Raw genomic sequence first — 23,872 nt, 5'->3', positions numbered from 1 at the left:
GATTAGAGGATATAACCATGCATTTAATTACATATTTAAAACGTGCAAACAGATGGCTTCATTAAAAAGGTGACGCGACAGTGTTGAAATATTCTCATGGGAAGAAATGTGTTTATAAATGTTGAAATGCAAACCGCTACCACTTCACAGAACCACAAAAGTGACATTTTACAATAAACTCCTTTTTTTAAATCATTTCTGAACACTGCTCTAAACTTTGTAATCAAACTTACAACACTCTTTAAAAGTTGAATGAAAAGGGAAACTCATCTGTGGTCTTCTCCTTGTTAGCCGAGGGGCTCTTGGAGGAGAAGGCGAACTGGAAGTCCTCACTTTGCTCTGCTTGGTTGAACAGGAAGTCCAGGCCTGCAGAGACGCGCTTTAACATTTAGTTCAAAGCAGGTAACACAGTAAGAATGTTTAGATTTGATACTTACCGTCTGACTTTGGCTCAATGTTTTTCTGAAAGCAGAAAGCAAATGCTTTTGTGTGTTTTTTTGCAATTGAAAATCAAATAGGACAAGCTTATACCTTCTCGCTGAAAAAAGAGCTTCCAAATGGAAAAGAGCCATCCTGGAAAGACATTAGGACATGAGTGCACTGGTGAAAAAGTTCAGACTGTTTTTTCCGCCCCTCTCACCTCATCGTTAGAGGAGACCACATCAAACCCAAAACCGGAGAAGCCTGGGGTGCAGGGATTTGAGGTCAGAGAGAACGTGAAAGCTGGAGATTTGTTGTTGTCGGACGTTTCCTGAATTGGGGAACAAGCTGGGCTAAACCTGAAGTCAAAGCACACACACACATTCACTATTAGTTCATGCTTGCTGTTTTCACAAAGATTGGAGGGCAGAAAGCAGGAACCTTACTTAAAGTGGAATGACGGAGTTACAGGCACACTGTCGTTTGGAGTAGAGGAAGACTGAGGGTGAGCAACCTCACACGGTAATGGAGGAAGAGTGACTTGCTCTTCATTATTCACGTGGCACAGTGTTTGCTCTTGCTCTGCTGCTCTTTCTTCCATGTCTTCCTCTGCTGCCTCCTCTATCTCTGATACTGTTGCCTGTTTTGCCCGTGAACAGAAAGAATGAAAATTGCAAGTGTCAAGACACTAGGTTGTGACTAACTCATTAAAATGTAAAAATGATACATTACTTTGAAGAAATTCACACACAAAAATCTAGCTTTTGACATTTTGACAGTTGTTAAAATATATAAATATTGAAAATATACAGCATGTATAGGTCAACTGTATATTCATTATTTCATATTCCAGTCATTTGATTATTTATATAATTATTTGTAAACTGAAAATATGTGTCATTAAATTAAATCTACAATTCAAAATAAATGCTGTGGTGCAGATACAGTAATTCATAGCATACACACCAATACAGAAATACCTTAATTTACGAGCCTGTTTGGTTCTGTGATGGAGCACTTAACTCAATACGCGTGTATCTTAAATCAACATTTCCCATTGAAATTAATTTAATTGGTGCTTGCCCCACCCCCCAAAATAAGTAGAAATTTAACACACAAAGTCATAAAAACAAACTTTTAAAAAGGAAATATTGTTTGAACAATACTACAATATAATGTTCTACAAACAACCACAGGAGTTTTATGTAGTTATGTAATAATTATGTACAGCATTCACCTTAGAAAGAGGACGTCTACAGTATCAAACACACAATCAGTAGCTTGTCCATATTTTCATGGATAAATGTCCGCTGTTTAGATATTATTTAAAAAATCTTGGCTGGGATTAGACTCATTCTGCTTCAATATGGCGCAGAGTAGCAGTGAAACACTCAAATTGTTTCACCAAGTTAGCGATGCGCTTAGTCATGTTTTTGATGATTTCTTTCCTTAATTCAATGAATATCATCCACTTCTTCTCAGCACTATAATTCAAACTCACTTTATTTCTTCCCATGGTTGGAAAACAAAGTTATGCTGATCTCTAGCTATAAGCTAATGATGGCAAATAAGACCAGGTGTTTTGCTACGATAACTAGTAGCAGGGATTTATGCAAAGTTGTGTACAAACCATAACATGAGGTACACCTGCACAATCCAAACATTGTGATATTTCATTTCAAAACAAAGCGCCATATAGAGCTCTTGTATTGGATTGGTTAAAAACTTACTGCCACAATTTCTTGGTCCTCTTCTTCCTCACTGTGCATCTCATGTTGCTCTAAAGAAATATTTTATAGCTTTACTTAGTTTGAATAATGCAAACAGAAAAAAACATCTAGCCATATAAACCCTGTGCTTACTCTCTGTTTGTGGATTTAACTTCACACTTTGCTTATTGCCTCTTGTTTTATCAGCACTGCATTTCTGAACTTCACTTTCTGCACCCATGTCTTCAGTAGTCCCATCTGCTGCAGCTTCTGGACCACTCTGCCATCTCTTGCTCAGGTTCGAGTTAATAAACAATACAATAAAGACAAATGATGATTCACGATAAAGTTATACTGAGTGGTGAACTCAGTATAACTTTATCAATACCTTTTTCTCGTCGAGAATGACAGAAGTGATGGCAGTAATAGAATCTTCCAGAAATGAAGGCTGCGTTTCTATGGCTGGGTCGTTGGTGTGCAGCTGCTGAGGGTCACTGAAAAAAGATGTGACAAAAACTCAGTTTTCTTGGACATAATTAGCTATTACCGCATTTTTCAGAGTATAAGTCGCACCTGCCAAAAATGCATAATAAAAAAGGAAAAAAACATATATAAGTCGCACTGGAGCCCGGCCAAACTATGAAAAAAACTGCGACTTATAGTCCGAAAAATACGGTACTCAATTTTCTGTAGCTACCTGTCAGCTGATTGCTCTGAAGAAGATGACTGGGCAACAGTCTCTGGTAAAACATAAAACATAGCTGTAAAACATACTAACACAAACATAACGGCGATGTTGGAAATAAAACTAATATTCTACATGTACAGAGTTGTAGAGTTATGACAATGAAGTTTTAAATGTTATGAAAATAATGCTGTTATATTACAAACAATAACTTGTGAAATAATAAAGTAGTCGTACCAGGAAATGTTATAAGAATAAAGACATAGTACAATAAACAGTTGGAATTTTCCAAGAGTGAAATCAAAATATTTAAAGGTTAAAGCCCTAACACTATGAGGGGAAATAACTAGTTTTACCTACACAAAGTATTACAAAAATTAAGTGGATTTTACTATATGGAAAAAAAAATGTTTGATCAACTTTGAAAAAATAAACCCGGTGCATTTACAAAAAATTACATGTCATATTTAAAGAAGTACTGTAAGCATAATATAAGAAACAATACATTTTTTATGGAAATAGAGTAAAAATATTACAAGAATAACATCTTACTTTTAAGAGCACAAAATTTTAAATTTTTTGAATGGAGACAATTTTACAGCAAGATAAATATGTTTTTTAATGACACTAAAGATGTTTTTATACAACAAACATGTTTAAATATTACAATAATAACATCCTAATTTATGAGCACAAAAGTTGTAATTTTATGACAAAGATTTTTTTTTTAAATGGAGACAATTTTACCACAAAGTGAAGATAATTTTATGACACTAAAGATGACTAAAATGTTAAAAAGGGGGCTTAATGATTAAAGTATAACATTTGTATAGAATATATTTATTTAATTATCATAAATTATTACAAGAATACATTTTTTATTTTATGAGGATAACAGGTTTAATTCTATAGGCTCCAGCACCCCCCGCGACCCCGAAAAGGACAAGCGGTAGAAAATGGATGGATGGATGGAAAAAAGACCTACGTTTACACTCAGATTTACCCTATTGGCTTTGTTTTTTTTTTCATCTAACCAGAAGTATTTTTAACAAATAATTTATGATATAACTGTATATTGTGAATACCGGGCTCAGACACCTTTAGTTTTGCATTTGTGTGGCAATTTTGTTGGAATATAGTGTTGGCCCTGTGATGAGGTGGCGACTTGTCCAGGGTGTACCCCGCCTTCTGCCCGAATGCAGCTGAGATAGGCTCCAGCACCCCCCGCGACCCCGAACGGGACAAGCGGTAGAAAATGGATGGATGGATATTATTTTTCATAACATAATGTTGATAACTTTCAAACTTTCTTTATGATTCTCAGTATGACCTTAATACCCTTTCTTAATAACTGGAAAATTTCTGATGAAAAAAAATGGGTTTGTTACCTAGGTGATGGCCTCCTTCCATGTCATCATTGTAAGCCTGCAGCTTTTGGGCAAATGGCTTTTTATGAGCCTGAAACAGCTGCCTGTAGCTTACAATTTTGTCTGCGTACACGTCCCTTGATGGGGTAGGAGTACAGAAAAAACAGTGTGATTGTACTCAATATATAATATACTAAACTAACAATTGATTGACCCACTTGTCATTGTTGTAATTGACTTTAATGCTCTCCAGTTCTGCTCTCAGAGTCCGCTCATACTGAAGCAGCAAGCCCTGAGTCGCCTTCATGCTGCGGGTTGATATAACAATCACAATATTATTACCGGTACCTTCATCCTTTAGTGTTCCTATAATTGATCATACCTTTTTGCAACTTCCCTGTTGTGTTTCAGAGTGTTCCGTTTCAATCCAATTTCCTCACCCACTTCATCTATATTTCTGCGCGTTTTTTCAATATAAGTCCTCCTTTCTGCAATGTCAGCTCTATAAACTGTTGGTACATACAGCAGAGTATTTGCAGTACACACCAAATCACATAAGCACCATTTGTTTCATTCAAAATAGCCAAACTAGTTTGAGTTTGAGTTTTTGTGGAACATGCATGCATACAACATGATACATCACAATTTCCAGTTTCTCTATTCAACATGTTCGAAAAGGAGTAGGAAGCAGTTGCTAAAACTTTTGTTCACTTTCTATTTTCAGTTTATTCACAATATACTCCATAAGTAATAACAATAAAAATAAATAAATAATAATTGGTGAAATAAGTTATATTTCATATGGTGAGATGAGTAAGATTATCTAGAAAATAAATGGATGGATGAAATAAATTCAGAATGTTAATCATGGTTCTTCTTTGTAAACACTTTTAAGTTTGAATAGTTTCTTGAAGTGGATCATATTAGTACATTGTTTGATTTATTTGCTTAATCCATTCCATCATTTAATTCCACATACTGATATACTGAAGGTCTTCAGTGTTGTACGTGTGTACAAACGTTTTAGATGTACTTTTTTCTCTAAGACTATATTTCTCCTCTTTTGTTTAGAAGAATTGTTGGATATTATTGGGTAGCAAGTTATAGTTTGCTTTGTGTATACTTTTAGCTGTTTGCAAATTCACTATGTCATGGAATTTCAAGTTTAAGACATACCTTCAATTTGTTGGTCGATTTGTTTCTTCTTCGCAGAAAGCTCACGAAATTCAACAACTATTTAACAGGGTAAAAGAAAAGTATTGAATACAATTTGGAGGGGGGAAAAGGGGATAAGTTCATGTGAAAGTATTTAATCTATATGTTAGTTAGCCAAAAAGCTAGACACGTTAGCTCAGGGTTTAATTAAATAATTTGGTTCAAACTAACACATATGTAAGTACTTATAGGTAAGTATATGATTGTGAATGAAATAAAACAACTTACCCAACTGGCAGAGAAGACTGTCTAAATTTGGTGAAATATTGAACGCCATTTCAGTTAGTTAGCTTTAACATTAGCATTAGCTTTAGTTGTTACAGTTAGCTTTAGCATTAGCATCAGCTTTAGTTGTCCTCGCTTATTTTTTAGCTTCAATTTGCTGATTTGTGGCGCTCAACCAACATATATTTGATGTGCCACATATTGATTCTCAAACCAACATTTATTTTTATTTTTAATGTAAGCTTTTACACAACTAAGGTATATGCTATCTTAGTTCATGCCAGTGAATACACCAGATCACGAATAACCTCACAATTCTGTATAAAATGCTTATCAATTAAAATATATTTAAATTAATTTTAATATTTATATATATATTTTAATTATGTGATATATAATTACGAATTTGACGTTTTAGTCGAGTTTCCTGGAGTTTTGTGTGGCGTATTTTAAGTAAGGGGCGGGGCTTTGGTGCTATTCTGGAAAACATTTTGCGTAACGCATCTGTACGGCCGACTGCTCGGCGCTATTCTGGAAACAACTCTACGTAGTTCACCGGCATGCCCAGCGTAGCGCTGTGGTATCCTGGAACTCACTTGACGTAACTCATCTCTACGTCGACTTCGTGCACTGCTGCCAAGTGCATCACTAATATAGCATCTGTTTTTTTGTATCAAATGTTATCCGGCTCAATAATGTCGCGGTCCGATTAAGGTAAGTCCATAATAGTGTCAGTTTATATGGGAGAGCGTTATCCTGCCGGTGGGTGTCGGTAGACAAAAGAGCGGACATGGGTGGGATTTAAATGGGAGGAGATCAGCTGTGCGAATAATGGTTTGCATTGTCTTGCTAAAATCCGGCATGATTCCTCAACTGGTGGTTAATATATTTATATATGTGTCTAATTTGTTTGTTTCATCATCATTAATGAGCGTGCCTTTGGGGTGGATTTTATCAGCCAGCATCAGTCCTTGCATGAACAGACTCAAAATATAGGTCAGGTTCAGTGTGTGCATTATAACACAAACTACAATATTCTAAAGCCTTTATTTCTCTCTCTTTCTTCCTATGATCAGTTCTCACGTTGAGCACAATGACTGGACAATAGTCTTCATATCATCCCAGCATGGCCAGTGTGGAGGAGTCTCAAACGGAAGGAGAAGGCAGCCCCCAGATCATCTCCCTCAGGTCGGAAGCATCCGCCAACCACGACGGGGACGTGGGACCGTCCGTGCGGAGGAAGAGGAGGAAGAAGAAAGCGCAGCGTCCCGAGTCCATCATCATCTATCGCTCGGACATGGATCAGGAGCCCGGCGAGGACCAAGGGGGTGAAGAGGAAGGAGTCGAGAGAAGCTTGGAGGAAGGAGATAAGTTCCTCTGTACACCCACACATGAAGGTGACTCATCTTCATCATCACGAGTGTACTTAGTATGTATAAATTATATACACACAACATAAACTAAACTACTAAATTAATCTTAAAATAATTGCAATCCACCACAAGAGTTGGTGTTTGCCTTTTTTTTAACTGATCTTTACCGCAGCTGTGTCCCAGGGTTTACATGGCTAAAGACAGAAGAATACGTAGGTAGGTAGGTCTTTATTGTCATTACAGAAGTACAACGAAACTTTGTTGTCAGCACAAACCCATTCAAGATTAGACAAACAAATGGTGTACAGGGTTACACAACAAGAACGCTGATGGGTCGCCACAAGGCGCCCCGTAAAAGATGGGAAAAAGGTCAACGCTGGGGAAGGATGAGTAAAAAAATACAATTTTAAGATTCAAGATTCAAGATGCTTTATTGTTGTCCATTCTTTAACATGTACAAGACACATAAGAACTGAAATTTCATTTCCGGCACAGTCCCACTAAGAGCAGACATACGTTACAAGGGAACAATTAAGACGGGACCGCCAACGGATCAGCTGCTTAAGGCGCTCCTTAAAAAAGGTGGGAAAAAGGTGACATTGGGAAAGGGGGAAGAGTAAAAAAAATATCAGTCTAAGGCTGGACCGTCAGGAGGGGTCCAGACTGAGTTCGAGGAAAACAACCTCACATAGCATGGCACACATAAACATGATGATACATGTAATCACAACAACTCGCAATGGGGGGGGGGGGGTTTGGGGCCCTGGAGGCCGGCTGCCGCTATAAAGCGCTACTCAGCCATCCACAACCCCGGAGGCATTAAGCAGTGGTGAAGGCGTTGATTGGGGCAGGGACGGGTGCGTGCATGTATGCCCAATTAACTTGGGTAAGATGTTGAAATGTTTTTGTGGACTGGGGCCGATCTCAAAGTTCGACACCAGGTGTTGTTGAAAAAAAGGAAGGTCAAAAGCGTCCATCGTTGAGGAGTCCTCAGGGGAGTTCTTCAGAACAGCCTGTTCCTGATAGCATCAAGGCCATTCGAGGGAGTCAAATCGTAGATTAAGATGTTGTTTTCTTCGAGCAGTCAAAACAATGACCTGCCTGCTCTGTGTGTCCATGCTGGATCTCTCAAATTCAATTTAATTCTTCCTAAGGGGGCCCAGTCTGGAATGGGAAAAAACCTCCATAGCAAAGCACATATACATACAACTTTTATACATCTCGAGATTTGCAACAGAAAGGAGTGAGTGGGGGCTACGATGGAAGGCTGCAGCTCTTCAGGCGCTGCCCAGCCGTCCATCACCCCTAAGGGATTAATAGGATGGAAATGAGCATTCTTGCTAAAATCCGGTATATTTACGCAACATTTTATTGTGTTCACCAATGCCCAATTGTCCCTTTTTAAATAAATAAAGAAAGAAATACAAAATATTTTTTTCCAAAACAGATGAATTAAGGGACGTCTTATACTCGAGTCAATGCGGTATTTTGGACAAAACAAAAGTTCTGCATGCATATCTTGTCGCCAAAAAGCAACAATCTGCTGACTTCTCATGTGACTTTTATCCTTAACAGGTGGAGGCTGGAGCCTTCCCCCAGACAGCCGCTACGTGACACTGACAGGCACCATCACGAGAGGCAAGAAGAAGGGTCAGGTGGTGGACATCCACGTCACCATGACTGACAAGGAGCTTCGAGAGCTGGCTAAATCAAAGGAGCGGCTGGACGCAGAGTGCGAGGCCGGGGACGGCTCCAAGCGTGCCTGCAGGTTGGGCGTTTGTCAGGGTCCCCACGTTGTCCTGTGGACCATCTCCTGCGCCCCCGTGGTCTTCCTCCTCTCCTTCATCACCTCCTTCTACTACGGCACCCTGACCTGGTACAATGTCTTCCTGGTGTACAACGAGGAGCGGACATTCTGGCACAAGATCACAATCTGCCCCTTCCTCATCATCTTCTACCCGGTGCTCATCATGCCCATGGCCTTGTCTCTGGCGCTCTACGCCGCCATAGCTCAGGTGTCCTGGGCCCTCAGCGGGTGGTGGCAGGCCGTTAGGGACCTGGAGAAGGGCTTCTGCGGCTGGGCCTGCGCTAAGATGGGTCTGGAGGACTGCTCCCCCTACAGCATCATAGAGCTTCTGGACTCAGACACCATCTCTGGTACTCTGCAGAGCAAAGCCCCCAGTGAACACGCCCAGACGTCATCAGTGTAATATAGGACGAAACACGGGTCACATTGCGCGCTTTGGTGATACACAGGATTACTTACAGTTAGGGGTGTAACGGTACGTGTATTTGTATTGAACCGTTTCGGTACGGGGGTTCCGGTTCGGTTCGGAGGTGTACCGAACGAGTTTCCACACGGACATATTATGTAGCGTACTGCACGTTGTATAAACAATACACGGGCTACGATAGACTAACCATATGTCCTCTTTTCACCGGACATGTCCTGTTTTGCGGAGCTTCTTAAATGCCTCAAATGTCCGGCATTTTGAGTTAGGGTTGCATGTATTTTCAATGTACGTTCAGGGTTAAGAAGGGGTTAAAAACAAAACAAATTGTGCAAGCAGCAGCATTGGTGAGGGAGGGGCAGAGACAGAGAGAGCGACAGAGTTATGATAAACGTGCATGCGTCACCAGGCTCTGCTTTTTATCCATAGATTTATCAGATTTAATTTTTTATTATCTATAGCAGGGGTGTCAAAAGTGTGCCCCGGAGGCCATTTGCGGCCCACAGCTAATGTTTTAAAGGCCCACGGCACATTCTAAAATACTATTAAAATAAACAAAAACATAACAAAAGTGAAATAAAAAAGCTTGAAGGTTGAATGTAATTTAGAAAAAGTTGCAATGTTGACTAATAAAACAAAACTGTTTTTTTTTCTTTCAAACTGTCATTGCTCAAAACATAATATTGAATCAAAATCAATGTTATTATGAATTATTGACCTATCCAAGGTTCCCATTACTTCACATCAAATATTCCACTAAGAAAAATATTTTTGGTGGAAGATTTTGCAAATTTGGTAAATGAATAACCCCAACATTAATATTTTGTTGTTTTCTTACTGTACCGAAAATGAACCGAACCGTGACCTCTAAACTGAGGTACGTACCGAACCGAAATGTTTGTGTACCGTTACACCCCTACTTACAGTACTGTGCAAAAGTCTCGGACCACCTTTGCATTTGTTTTTCTACGTGACTTTTTGTTCATATTCAATTATTACCTATAAATTATTTGGGGGTTGACTTTTATACAGTATTGTTACACACGTTTACTTAATATGCATCATTATTGTCTTAATATGATCACTTTTCTCTACACTATCATCAAAGTAGATCTACAGTATTTCTGTTTAGTGCTCACTTAAAATGTTATTTATCACCTTGAAAGCTTTCATTCTCTACTGTTCTGTATTTCATTTACTCCTGGAGGGTTTTGTGCCGTAATTCAAAGCCACGTCGTCCAAATAACAAGATATATCTTCACATTGAACTTTCGTAACACACACTATATTGCCAAAAGTATTTGGCCACCCATCCAAATGATCAGAATCAGGTGTATAAAATCAAGCACTTAGGCATGGAGACTGTTTCTACAAACATTTGTAAAAGAATGGGCCGCGCTCAGGAGCTCAGTGATTTCCAGCGTGGAACTGTCATTGGATGCCACCTGTGCAACAAATCCAGTCGTGAAATTTTCTTGCTCCTAAATATTCCAAAGTCAACTGTCGGCTTTATTATAAAAAAAATGAAAGAGTTTAGGAACAACAGCAACTCAGCCAAAAAGTGGTACAAGTGTGATATTTGGTGGAGGAGGAATTATGGTGTGGGGTTGTTTTTCAGGAGTTGGGCTTGGCCCCTTTAGTTCCAGTGAAAGGAACTTTGAATGCTCCAGGATACCAAAACATTTTGGACAATTCCATGCTCCCAACCTTGTGGGAACAGTTTGGAGCGGGCCCCTTCCTCTTCCAACATGACTGTGCACCAGTGCACAAAGCAAGGTCCATAAAGACATGGATGACAGAGTCTGGTGTGGATGAACTTGACTGGCCTGCACAGAGTCCTGACCTGAACTTGATAGAACACCTTTGGGATGAATTAAAACAGAGACTGAGAGCCAGGCCTTCTCGACCGACATCAGTGTGTGACCTCCCTAATGTGCTTTTGGAAAAATGGTGTAAAATTCCTATAAACACACTCCGAAACCTTGTGGACAGCCTTCCCAGAAGAGTTGAAGCTGTAATAGCTGCAAAAGGTGGACCGACATCATATTGAAACCTATGGGTTAGGAATGGGATGGCACTTCAAGTTCATATGTGAGTCAAGGCAGGTGGCCAAATACTTTTGACAATATAGTGTATGTTTATCTTATTTGTCAGTGTGCGTGAGGAACTTTGTTACCTTCGCCCTATATTTTTTATCTTTAATGTTTGTCATATTTATTGTATTATTTAATTGAAGAAATGTAAAGATTTTTTAATCTTTATTTTTATGTTAATATAAATCAGAATATGTCAAAAGATGACTAAAATATATTTGGCGTAAGTACACTCTAAATATTACCACATATTGTAGAAATTGTTTTTCAGATCTTCAGGTTGGAAGTTGTTGCATTCCATTCTTTAAGACATTTTTTTTTTAAAATAAAAATGACTCATTTTTGGCAGCATATACAGCCGATATATCTACATTGATGTGTTATTTCTGCATTCCATATTATATTTTCATTAAGTATCTGCACCGATTTGCTGATTTATTCTTATTCTGATAGTTAAAGTATTTGAAAAATGCTTTACTTTATTATTGTGTGCTGTAAACTTAAAGTGGGCCGTACTACACATTTTAGTATAAAAGTATAAAAATGAGCCGAAATTTTTGAATGAAAGAAACTGTTGTTCTGAATGTGTCCACAAGATGTCGCAATAGCAATTTTTTGTATCTTTGTAGATGATACTCCATATGTAAAAAAAATAAACCACATGATGTTAGTTAGTGCACCAGTTGATGACAATGAGCAAACTACATAAATAACATCCTGTAATTTTATTTTGATATTATTTTTTTTATCTTGATAGATTGAAAATTAACACCAATGAGTTGACTGATGAATATTATCACATAATTTATTCAGAAAGTATAAATAACGACAAATAAAGATAGAATACTATTAACCCGCAACATGTAAGTGTAAAAAAAAACCAACAACATTTTAATTTGTACATTTTCAGAATGGGCTTGTTCTATTTTTAAACAAAGAAAACAATCTGAAGTTGTCTTTATTTTTAAGTTATCGTGCCATGATTTTACCAGCCCAGCCCACTTGGGAGTAGATTTTTCTCCATGTGGCCCCCGATCTAAAATGAGTTTGACACCCCTGATCAACACCTACTAAATAAAGGGCCAGTATCACCAATGCCGATTTTACTTGACATTTTCAAGATCATTGAGTCATTTTGTAATTTTTGCCTTTAATTTCTTGATCTTGATTATAGTCAGCATTACACACAGTACAAATACTTTAGGCCAATAAAAAAAAAGTATTAATATCGATATTTGTATCGATCCGCCCACGTTGAGTGTAGAGGACTGCGACTTTAAAAAATAACTAATCAGTATTTAAATGTTGACTATAATATGAATTATTGACTGTTACAGATGGATTGTTTTCACTACGAAAAAAAAGAAACAACTACGTTAACAAAATAGCGGAACTTTCGTAAGAAATAAATGAACTCCTGTTGGCACCGGACGTCTTAGTGGGTGACACGCAGATGCAGGAAAAGATAAACAAAGATGTCTAAGTCAAAAGTAAGTCGTTTTCTTTCGAATTATTATCAGAAACGTTTAAAAATGTCACTACTAATATCTTTTTTTAGATAGTGACTTTTGTTCAGCTTGTATTGTGTCTGTAAAATACGATGCGTCGCTCGTAAAAGGCATGTTTGGACATGTTCGAGTCTGAAGGGGGAACGCTGTCAAAATATAATTCATATTTATCATATTTGTCTATTGTAGTCGTTTTTGGTGCTTTGCATGGACGTGGGCTTCTCCATGTCCAACTCAACACCCGGTGAAGAATCTACATTTGATCTCGCCAAAAAAGTCATTCAGAAGTTCGTCCAACGCCAGGTAAGCCAGGTCACAATTCACATGAAAATGCTTGGATTGGTTTACATCAGGGGTGTCAAAGTCATTGTATCTCAAGGGCCGCATGGAGGAAAATCTATTCCTAAATAAGGCCCCGTTTACACTAGGGCTGGGCGATGTGGCCTTTTATTAATATCTTTAGGCCATGTCACGATACACGATATATATCTCGATATTTTGCCTTAGCCTTGAATGAAGACTTGATGCATATAATCACAGCAGTATGATGATTCTATGTGTCTACATTAAAACATTCTTGTTCATACTGCATTAATATATGCTACTTTTAAACTTTCATGCAGAGACGGAAATCACAACTAAGTTAATTTACTAAAACTGTATTTATTAAACAGTTTTTAAGCAGTGGCACAAACATTCATGTCATTTCAAAACAAAGTGTAAGATTGTCAGAGACATTTTAAAACAAGCTATTAGTGCACTTTTGTGCATGATGTCACTAAGATGACATATCAAAACAACACTAAATTAAAGTGCCCTTTTTGTACAGAACGCCACTACAATAGTTTAAAACAAATAAAGTGCGCTTCTGTGCATGATGTTACACAAGATATTTCAATAACTGTCAAATAAAAATGAGCTGCATAATAGGAAATCCAATAGTGTATATCCTTCCCTATGTGGTAGGTTCCTGCGGACGTTATCTCCTGTTTTTGACTACTTTTTTCATACAGTGTTGATGTGGAAATGGTTGCTTGGGCATTTTGTGGGTGTGGCACCGGCCGGAGATGTTGACATGCGGAGTTTCAAGCACTCTTCATTCTCTAGCGGGTGACTTTTCAAATGATGCTACAAATTAGCAGTGGTGCTACTTTTTGTAGCAACGTTTTTGCCGCATACTTGTTCAACATCTTCCCGCTTGAAGCCAAACCACCGCCAGATGATTGACGCCGTGCAGTTTTTCTTGGGAATTAATTAGAGATGTCGCATTTATCGGCCTATAATATCGGCAGGCCTATATTATCGGCCGATAAATGCGTTAAAATGTAATATCGGAAATTATCGGTATCTTTTTTTTTTTATCGGTATTGTTTTTTTTTTGTTTTTTTTGTTTTTTTTTATCAAATCAACATCAAAAACACAAGATACACTTACAATTAGTGCACCAACCCAAAAAACCTCCCTCCCCCATTTACACTCATTCACACAAAAGGGTTGTTTCTTTCTGTTATTAATATTCTGGTTCCTACATTATATATCAATATATATCAATAAAGTCTGCAAGGGATACAGTCCGTAAGCACACATGATTGTGCGTGCTGCTGGTCCACTAATAGTACTAACCTTTAACAGTTAATTTTACTAATTTTCATTAATTACTAGTTTCAATGTAACTGTTTTTATATTGTTTTACTTTCTTTTTTATTCAAGAAAATGTTTTTAATTTATTTATCTTATTTTATTTTATAATTTTTTTTTAAAAGTACCTTATCTTCACCATACCTGGTTGTCCAAATTAGGCATAATAATGTGTTAATTCCACGACTGTATATATCGGTTGGTATCGGTTGATATCGGTATCGGTAATTAAAGAGTTGGACAAGATCGGAATATGGGATATCGGCAAAAAGCCATTAACGGACATCCCTAGAATTAATTCTTCCTTCTTTTGTTACCGGATTCGCACCTTCTTTCTCTCATATTACCACTCGCACCACTCCGCTAGCATCACAGCTAAAGTTACCATGCCGCTACCTCTCTGCTCAGCGAGGGCGTATGACGTTGCACGCGCTACATTATGTGACGTAAACAAGGTGCGCTTGGGTAGGAATAAATAAGTTCTGCTTCTTGTACTACAAACCCCGTTTCCATATGAGTTGGGAAATTGTGTTGGATGTAAATATAAACAGAATACAATGATTTGCAAATCCTTTTCAACCCATATTCAATTGAATGCACTACAAAGACAAGATATTTGATGTTCAAACTCATAAACTTTATTTTTTTTTTTGCAAATCATAATTAACTTAGAATTTCATGGTTGCAACACGTGCCAAAGTAGTTGGGAAAGGGCATGTTCACCACTGTGTTACATGGCCTTTCCTTTTAACAACACTCAGTAAACGTTTGGGAACTGAGGAGACACATTTTTTAAGCTTCTCAGTTGGAATTCTTTCCCATTCTTGCTTGATGTACAGCTTTAGTTGTTCAACAGTCCGGGGGTCTTTGTTGTGGTATTTTAGGCTTCATAATGCGCCACACATTTTCAATGGGAGACAGGTCTGGACTATAGGCAGGCCAGTCTAGTACCTGCACTCTTTTACTATGAAGCCACGTTGATATAACACGTGGCTTGGCATTGTCTTGCTGAAATAAGCAGGGGCGTCCATGGTAACGTTGCTTGGATGGCAACATATGTTGCTCCAAAACCTGTATGTACCTTTCAGCATTAATGGCGCCTTCACAGATGTGTAAGTTACCCATGTCTTGGGCACTAATACACCTCCATACCATCACAGGTGCTGGTTTTTCAACTTTGCGCCTATAACAATCCGGATGGTTCTTTTCCTCTTTGGTCCGGAGGACACGACATCCACAGTTTCCAAAAACAATTTGAAATGTGGACTCGTCACACCACAGAACACTTTTCCACTTTGTATCAGTCCATCTTAGATGAGCTCAGGCCCAGTGAAGCCGACGGTGTTGCTGGGTGTTGTTGATAAACGGTTTTCGCCTTGCATAGGAGAGTTTTAACTTGCACTTACAGATGTAGCGACCAACTGTAGTTACTGACAGTGGGTTTCTGAAGTGTTCCTGAGTCCATGTGGTGATATCCTTTACACACGATGTCGCTTGTTGATGCACTACAGCCTGAGGGTATCGAAGGTCACAGGCTTAGCTGCTTACGTGCAGTGATTTCTCCAGATTCTCTGAACCCTTTGATGATATTACGGACCGTAGATAGTGAAATCCCTAAATTCCTTGCAATAGCTGGTTGAGAAAGGTTTTTCTTAAACTGTTCAACAATTTGCTCACGCATTTGTTGACAAAGCGGTGACCCTCACCCCATCCTTGTTTGTGAATGACTGAGCATTTCATGGAATCTACTTTTATACCCAATCATGGCACCCACCTGTTCCCAATTTGCCTGTTCACCTGTGGGATGTTCCAAATAAGTGTTTGATGAGTATTCCTCAACTTTATCAGTATTTATTGCCACCTTTCCCAACTTCTTTGTCACGTGTTACTGGCATCAAATTCTAAAGTTAATGATTATTTGCACAAAAAAAAAAGTTTATCAGTTTGAACATCAAATATGTTGTCTTTGTAGCATATTCAACTGAATATGGGTCGAAAATGATTTGCAAATCATTGTATTCCGTTTATATTTACATCTAACACAATTTCCCAACTCATATGGAAACAGGGTTTGTACTTTTCGAACATGTTGAATAGAGAAACTGAAAATTGTGATGTATCATGTTGTTTGCATGCATATTTCCAAATAAACACAAACTCAACTCAACTCAATCCTCTGGACAAAACACTTCAAGTTTGTTGAAAATTCTGATAAAATTGGTGCAGCGTCAAAAACACAATGAACTTAGACTTTGTCTCAGTGTGTCTACAAAGATAGGATCAAACTTTATGTCGCAGTCTTTCTGGGATTGAACAAAAAACACAACATGTAAACTCTTCGAGGTATCAAATACCTCCTTTGTCATGTCCACGTATCAATCCAGTGCTAACTCAACAAACCGTAAGAAACTATTTAAAAGGGTTAAGTTTTCTCGTTTTTGAAAGAGACATTATGGGGGAGTAAGGGTGTCAAATAACGATATGTTTGAAGCAGAAGACATAAAACGGCAGGTTTTAAGTTTCATTTGGGTCGAAAGACAGGAGCCGCAGCCGCACTTTAATTTGTACCTCTTGCTAGTGCTAACAGAATTGCTATTGTGATCCAGTAGACACATTTAGAACAGCAGCTTATTATAATACTTGGCAAACTAATCACGCGGGCCGGATAAAACCTGTTCGCGGGCCTGATCCGGCCCGTGGGCCGTAGGTTTGACACCCCTGTTTTACATGGTACATACAGTCGCGATCAAAAGTTTACATACACTTGTAAAGAACATAGTGTCATGGCTGTCTTGAGTTTCCAATAATTTCCACAACTCTTATTATCACCTTTTCTCCTCCAAACATATTGCTGGGTATTGTGGCCAAACAGCTCATTTTCTGTTTAGCTGACATCACATGGACAAAGATAAGACCTTTTGGAAGAAAGTTCTGTGGTCAGATGAAACAAAAATTGAGCTGTTTGGTCACATTACCCAGCTATATTATTGCAGGAGAAAAGGTGAGGCCTTTAATCCCAGGAACACCATACCTACCGTCAAGCACTGGGACTGTTTTGCTGCCAATGGAGCTGGTGCTTTAAATGGGACAACGAAAAAGGAGGATTACCTCCAAATTCTTCAGGACAACCTAAAATCATCAGCCTGGAGGTTGGGTCTTGGGCGCAGTTGAGTGTTCCAACAGGACAATGACCCCAAACACACGTCAAAAGTGGTCAGGCTAGAATTAAGATTTTAGAATGGCCTTCTCAAAGTCCTGACTTAAATGTGTGAGCAATGCTGAAAAAATAAGTCCATGTCAGAAAACCAACAAATTTAGCTGAACTGCACCAATTTTGTCAAGAGGAGTGGTCAAAAATTCAACCAGAAGCTTGTGGATGGCAATCAAAAGCGCCTTATTGCAGTGAAACTTGCCAAGGGACATGTAACCAAATATTAACATTGCTGTATGTATACTTTTGACTCAGCAGATTTGGTCACATTTTCAGTAGACCCATAATAAAGTCATAAAAGAACCAAACTTCATGAATGTTTTTGTGACCAACAAGTATGTGCTCCAATCACTCTATCACAAAAAAATAAGAGTTGTAGAAATTATTGGAAACTCAAGACAGCCATGACATTATGTTTTTTACAAGTGTATGTAAACTTTTGATCGCGACTGTATTCTTGTTTTTTTGCAGGTATTTGCAGAAGCTAAAGACGAATTGGCGTTAGTTCTATTTGGCACAGACTCTACGAATAACCCTCTGGCCCAGGATGGCCAGTACCAGAACATTACTGTACATCGCAACCTGATGATACCTGATTTTGAGCTTCTGGAGGAGATAGAGAATCAGGTCCACCCAGAGGATCAACAGGCTGACTGTATCCTTTCTACAGACTGCACACCTGTAATAACCCATTCAAGAATTATGCTTCTGAACAAATATTAAACAGGGCTGGATGCTCTTGTTGTCTGCATGGATCTCCTTCAAACAGCAACACAGTAAGATTTGTATTTTATAACTTGCTCACAGTCATTGTGTACAAACATCCAACTGTTTTTTTATTTTTATTTTAGGGGGGCAAGTTATGATCGACTCAACATTGCCCTCCTGAGTGACCTTTCTACTGAAGCAGACTCGGAGCAGCTGGACATCATCATTGAAAATCTCAAACAAGCTGGCATCACGTTGCAGTTCTTGTAAGCTCCAAATATTTTTGCCTTCATTCTAATAGATGCTTTTTTTTAAAGTATAATTACAGCTGTGTGTACTAGGGTTGTATGGTATACCAGTATTAACAAAGTACCGCGGTACTAATTAAAACATTACTCAGTCCCAGGGCCTACAGAGTGAGTCGTGCCCCCCTTGGAATGGAAGCTGTTTATTTTATTTGAGTTTTGTTTTTACGTTAGTGCAGGTAAAAATGAGATTATAAGTAATCAAAACAAATGCACGTTGACTAAGACGATAACACAAGTAACTGACATGTTGGTTAATGTATCAAAACGAGACGAAAACATTCACAAACGAAATTCAATCCCATTTTATTTTCGTTTTGTAGATTGGTGGGACAATTTTGGACTATATATCCAATCACAGCTCTTTAAGGGTGTACATTGAAAGGGGGTGAGGGTTATGAACGGAAGCCAATCAGATGCTTTTCCTCGCAAGATGAGGAAGTCACCGCCAAAAACATAATGTCTTGATTTAACATGGTCCACCTGGTAATATGAGTACACCTGGGAGAAAGTGAAGAGGACACATTTCCTTTCTGCTGCTATGATGTCATCAGCAGGCGAGTCATCGATTGTGACATCTACACAACTGTAAGTTAAATCTATTTTCCTGCTGCCAGAGTTGTGCCTTGAACTCATTCCCTGCCAAAAATGGATTCCCGTACCACTTTCGGGCTTCGTCTGTTCACAACTGATTACTACATCTAAGACAAACACTTGTATTCGTGGTTATTGTAACAATATATGTTTGAAATTATTCAAGCCTTTATCGTGTCCGATAAATAAAAGATTTGGTGGTTTCTATGGTATTAATGAGATTGTAAAGGACTGCTACTAATTCAATGTTGATGTGCTAAAACCTCTTTCTTGTTTAAAAGCTACATGCAATATTAACTGCTCTTTGTTCATGCACATAATAAATATTAATAAAGTGTATGGATGTATTCATTTAAGAGACTTACATATATGATAATGAAGTACATACAGTACTGTTTACGTGTTGAAGTACCCTTTAAAAAGTTGAAGTCAACCCCAAGCGACAACTTAGTGATTCAAAATAATATTTACATATTGACAGATCTCATCTGTCCATACATTACTGGAATACCCTTTGGAGATGAACAGATGAGATGTGTCAATATAACAATATTACTTTGAATCCCTTAATAACAACCAATATTGACCATTGACTTAATGAATACATCCAAACACTTCATGAATATTTATTATGTGAATGAACAAAGAACAGTATTATTGTATGTAGCTTCTAAAGAAGAAATGTTTTATCACATCAACATTGGATTACCAACAGTCCTTTACAATCCCATTAATACCATAGAAATGGCCAACTCTTTCATTTATCGGACACGATAAAGGCTTAAATAATTTCAAACACATATCGTTACAATAACCAGCAATATAAGTGCTTGTCTTACTTGTAATCAGTTGTGGACAGACAAAGCCCCAGCAGTGCAGCTTTAACAAGCATGTGCGCTACTGCGGCACAAATACATTTTTGGCATTGGCCCCTTAAAAAATGTAATGGCCCCCTCTTAAATGTTTTTCTGAAGTCAGGTCTGTCGATACTATACTGCCATTGAAAAATATCGGTACTTTCTTTTCATCTGCATGCTGCCGTGCGGCCGTGACGTTGCTGAGCCGAGGCGCGTGTTGAGCGAGTCCGCATGCACACACAAAGCGCATACAAGCAGAAACAGTGTTGCGAGGAAGAATGGCGAAAAACGCCAATTCTACTGGTTAATAAAGAGGGTGCGTGAAGTGCACTATGGAGGTATTTTGGCTTCAAAAGTCACGATAGAGGTGACGCTTTAAACATGGATGTGCCGCGCTGACAACGCTGCTTTAAAACATGCCTCGCTAAAGGATGGCATGGAAATATTACAGTCTTTGCTTTAAACTTAGGTAAACATTTAAATAAAAACACACCCAGACTTGCACAAGGCGTTTAAAGAGTAACAGGTAATCTAGTTAACTAGCTCTCCTGCTGTGCACATATAGACATGCACACAGCTGATTGGCTTGTTGCCAATTATTAGCGCAGTCCAAACCGCCCACGTAGCCTAAATTCATGCAAATAAAATGACAGCATTTTAGGGCTGCACGATTATGGCCAAAATAATAATCACGATTATTTTTTATCAATATTGAAATCACGATTAAGAGGCTTTCATTTGAAAATGAAACTTAAAAAAAAAAATCATTTATAAAACATAAAGGGCAAAAGTGCATGTGCCTCACAAAGGTCCTGAGTTCAATCCCGGGGTTGGGATCTTTCTGTGTGGAGTTTGCATGTTCTCCTCGTGATTGCGTGGGTTCCCTCCGGGTACTCCGGCTTCCACACACCTCCAAAGACATGCACCTAAAATTGGCCCTCGTATGTGAATGTGAGTGTGAATGTTGTCTATCGGTGTTGGCCCTGCGATGAGGTGGCGACTTGTCCAGGGTGTACCCTGCCTTCCGCCCGAATGCAGCTGAGATAGGCTCCAGCACCCCCCACGACCCTGAAAAGGACAAGCGGTAGAAAATGGATGGAAAAGACAAGGGGCGAACTAAAAATAAATATGCCATTGCAGAGTGCGATCATAAAGTGCAAACATTAGTGCAAAAATAATATTATGCACAAAAGGCAGATACTATGCAAGGAACACACTGAATTTCTCACAGTATATAGAGGACATATGTCTTTGCCAATTAAAATGCTACATCCATTACTTATGTGCGTATTTGAGAGGTGGATGGACATGGAGTGCCTTTGTGCACCGTTGATGTTACGGTAGTCTGTACTTTGGACACCCTTTTGTAGCTGTTTGTCAGGGCCCTGCACCGGTGGCGGTTGGCCCGCTCTGTGAGCAACCATTTGGATTATTAGTTTCACGTAGCTGGGCAAACGATGGCGGTTGAGGAAAGAAGGAAAGTGTTTTTAATGCTTAAGAAAGAAAGTGTTTTAACTGCTTAACTTGTCACCACAACTCGGTAATTTGTTTGGATATGCACGCCAACGCAGCTTTGCGGTGCAGTTTGTTGGTTTATACGCGCGGGAGCATTTGCAGGTTTGCGAGGTGTTTTCCCTGGTTAAAATGTGTGTCGCTCTTCGGGAGAGAAGGGCACCAATGTAATAATGCGTTTATTTTTCCTAATATTTTTGGGAGCTACAGGCGATAGGCAGATCAAGTGTCAGTCACGCTCTCACTCAGTCTGATTTGCTCTCATAGGAGTCCACTGTCTTTTGGTCGCCCCCTGGTGGCTGGCTGACTGCTGGTTGTGAAAGTACCCGAATTGATATGCAGCGGAGCTTTTTAAATGTTAACATCACTGACGATCACCATCATTTTAATCGTAGCGGCCAAAATCGTGATTACGATTAAAATTGTGATTAATTGTGTAGCCCTACTGAATTTTGTAACAAATTCCTACAGTTTGTGTTATATCTTTAACAATGTGTGTTTACCTGCTACGTGTCTTATCTGTGTAGTTAGCTAATAGCGACGCTATGCTAAATTATTTAAATATCCTAATATTGCACAGTACAATAATTCCTTGTCTATCGCTGTTAATTGGTTCTGGAATTAAATACATTTCTGCAAAGTAGGAATCATTAAATATAATTTGGAGGATTTCGTAGCTAAAGCATAAAATATAACTGTTTACTACCTTCTAAATACATTTTTCAACATGAGCGCCCTCTAGACATGAAATGACACCCTTTCTTCACTTTTACACTCTTTTAATCCAATATAGTAATGCTGCTTGAGGCTGAGCCAATCAGTGACCACAAGACTAAACTGCATCTTCTGATTGTTTTGGTCTCCTCTATTGGCCAATGCTACTGTATTATTTATTTTATTATATCATTACAAATTACTTACCGTTATTACATATTGCGTTGTTACAGGCCCTCAATAAAAAACGAGTTTGACACCTCTGCTATACAGTATAATATAACATTCTTTAATGTTGAGTAAATACTATATAAGATTCTTATTAAAAACATAATAATTGAGTTTTGTATTCATCTTTACCTGCTCTACTAGCAATGTGCCTGCTATTTTTATCCATACAGTATATTTATTTAATATACATTTGTTATAAAATGTAAATTGTAAATATTAGGCCACATTAACTGTGGTGATTTACGAAGTAGTGTGTGTTAGAATAATAATGTGTAAGTTATCACAAAAGTTTCAGTTTTCAGAAACTTCCGGCGAGCAGACAGAGGCTGTCTTTGTTGCACCAAGCCAAAGGCTTGGAAAATTCCGCTGTGGGACGGCGTGGCGAAGTTGGTAGAGTGGCCGTGCCAGCAATCGGAGGGTTGCTGGTTACTGGGGTTCAATCCCCACATTCTACCATCCTAGTCACGTCCGTTGTGTCCTTGGGCAAGACACTTCACCCCTTGTTCCTGATGGCTGCTGGTTAGCGCCTTGCATGGCAGCTCCCGCCATCAGTGTGTGAATGTGTGTGTGAATGGGTAAATGTGGAAATACTGTCAAAGCGCTTTGAGTACCTTGAAGGTAGAAAAGCGCTATACAAGTATAACCCATTTATCATTTATTTAAAGATGGGAAGAGACGGGAGGGGTTATCTATTGTCATCCAAGACCTGCCCAAGCTCGATCCAGGACCAGTCCAAGCCCGAGGCATCTTTTTGTTTTGTGTTAATGTGACCGAAAACAATGGCTGTTTACATACCCCACATTCCTTTAGAAACAGCTGTTGTTATGTAAACAGGGGAAGTCCAAATAAAAAGAGGTGGCGTACAATATTTCGCCAGAGCGTGGGTGACACGCTCTCTGTTTATTTCCTTGCTTCTTGTCTGTCTTGATAGATGTCATCGATGTTTGAACCTGACAGTGTGCCACTTAAATCACTTATATTGGATATATAAATATAAATAAATATATGTGCTTTTCAGTTTACCCTTCCCTGTGGAAGATGAAGCAAAGGATGCTGGGGATGCTGGCAGAGGAGGTCCAGGTCCTCCTGGTTCTGGCAAAGGTCTGTCCAGAGAGCAGAAGAATGGACTGGACATGGTCAAACACATCATGCTCAGCCTGGATGAGCAGGAAGGTCTCGATCAGGTTTACACGTTCAGGTTAGTTAGAGGGCTTTAATAAAAAAAAAACTACCAGTAGTTGCTCCCTATGCTATTTTTAAATTAATTTTCATTAAT

At 38.7% G+C, this 23,872-nt stretch overlaps 3 protein-coding genes and 1 long non-coding RNA gene across 5 annotated transcripts in view; 2 read left to right on the top strand and 2 right to left on the bottom strand.

Moving 5' to 3' along the window:
• Positions 1–222: 222 nt before the first annotated feature.
• LOC133613738 (uncharacterized) lies at positions 223–575 on the bottom strand. The gene is made up of 3 exons (XR_009816486.1): positions 532–575; positions 438–462; positions 223–366 (listed from the first exon to the last, which is right to left on the bottom strand). It is a non-coding gene; the product is annotated as an uncharacterized lncRNA (long non-coding RNA).
• Positions 576–613: 38 nt separating this feature from the next.
• Positions 614–6,094, bottom strand: LOC133613997 (uncharacterized). Its single transcript, XM_061971927.1, has 11 exons — positions 5,625–6,094; positions 5,358–5,414; positions 4,564–4,690; positions 4,400–4,489; positions 4,203–4,318; positions 2,827–2,869; positions 2,518–2,623; positions 2,283–2,418; positions 2,151–2,200; positions 867–1,060; positions 614–779 (listed from the first exon to the last, which is right to left on the bottom strand). Exons 1-11 carry the CDS (start codon positions 5,671–5,673, stop codon positions 614–616), a joined length of 1,134 nt encoding a protein of 377 aa, XP_061827911.1. The 5' UTR covers positions 5,674–6,094.
• tmem169b (transmembrane protein 169b) lies at positions 2,235–11,969 on the top strand. 2 transcript variants are annotated; one of them, XM_061971496.2, is made up of 3 exons: positions 2,235–2,427; positions 6,698–7,018; positions 8,570–11,969. In XM_061971496.2, the coding sequence occupies exons 2-3, from the start codon at positions 6,748–6,750 to the stop codon at positions 9,202–9,204; spliced, it is 906 nt and encodes a 301-aa protein (XP_061827480.1). In that variant the 5' UTR covers positions 2,235–2,427; positions 6,698–6,747; the 3' UTR covers positions 9,205–11,969. The 2 variants fall into 2 exon arrangements, with proteins under 2 accessions (XP_061827480.1, XP_061827481.1); XM_061971497.1 differs by lacking the exon at positions 2,235–2,427 and adding an exon at positions 6,203–6,335.
• A 710-nt stretch (positions 11,970–12,679) lies between these two features.
• The window catches only part of xrcc5 (X-ray repair complementing defective repair in Chinese hamster cells 5), a 28,112-nt gene continuing 16,919 nt past the window's right edge, over positions 12,680–23,872 (top strand). The window contains exons 1-6 of the mRNA XM_061971501.1: positions 12,680–12,808; positions 13,016–13,129; positions 18,147–18,330; positions 18,403–18,451; positions 18,527–18,649; positions 23,615–23,794. Coding sequence (XP_061827485.1) covers positions 12,794–12,808; positions 13,016–13,129; positions 18,147–18,330; positions 18,403–18,451; positions 18,527–18,649; positions 23,615–23,794 — 665 coding nt within the window. The 5' untranslated portion in view covers positions 12,680–12,793. The remainder of the gene's footprint in view (positions 12,809–13,015; positions 13,130–18,146; positions 18,331–18,402; positions 18,452–18,526; positions 18,650–23,614; positions 23,795–23,872) is intronic.

The sequence above is a fragment of the Nerophis lumbriciformis genome, linkage group LG13 (assembly GCF_033978685.3).
Source record: "Nerophis lumbriciformis linkage group LG13, RoL_Nlum_v2.1, whole genome shotgun sequence".
NCBI classification, from domain to species: Eukaryota; Metazoa; Chordata; class Actinopteri; order Syngnathiformes; family Syngnathidae; genus Nerophis; species Nerophis lumbriciformis.
The sequence above is the reverse complement of the archived record's forward strand: the minus strand, read 5'-3'. Positions and strand labels throughout refer to the sequence as shown.

Excerpts from the sequence above, each read along its gene's own strand:
- tmem169b (XM_061971496.2), top strand. The coding sequence starts at position 6,748 with ATGGCCAGTGTGGAGGAGTCTCAAACGGAAGGAGAAGGCAGCCCCCAG. Across the intron at positions 7,019-8,569 it reads CTGTACACCCACACATGAAG|GTGGAGGCTGGAGCCTTCCC; the intron begins GTGACTCATCTT and ends TATCCTTAACAG.
- LOC133613997 (XM_061971927.1), bottom strand. The coding sequence starts at position 5,673 with ATGGCGTTCAATATTTCACCAAATTTAGACAGTCTTCTCTGCCAGTTG. Across the intron at positions 4,691-5,357 it reads AATCGACCAACAAATTGAAG|TTTATAGAGCTGACATTGCA; the intron begins GTATGTCTTAAA and ends ATGTACCAACAG. Across the intron at positions 4,490-4,563 it reads AACAGGGAAGTTGCAAAAAG|CATGAAGGCGACTCAGGGCT; the intron begins GTATGATCAATT and ends ATCAACCCGCAG.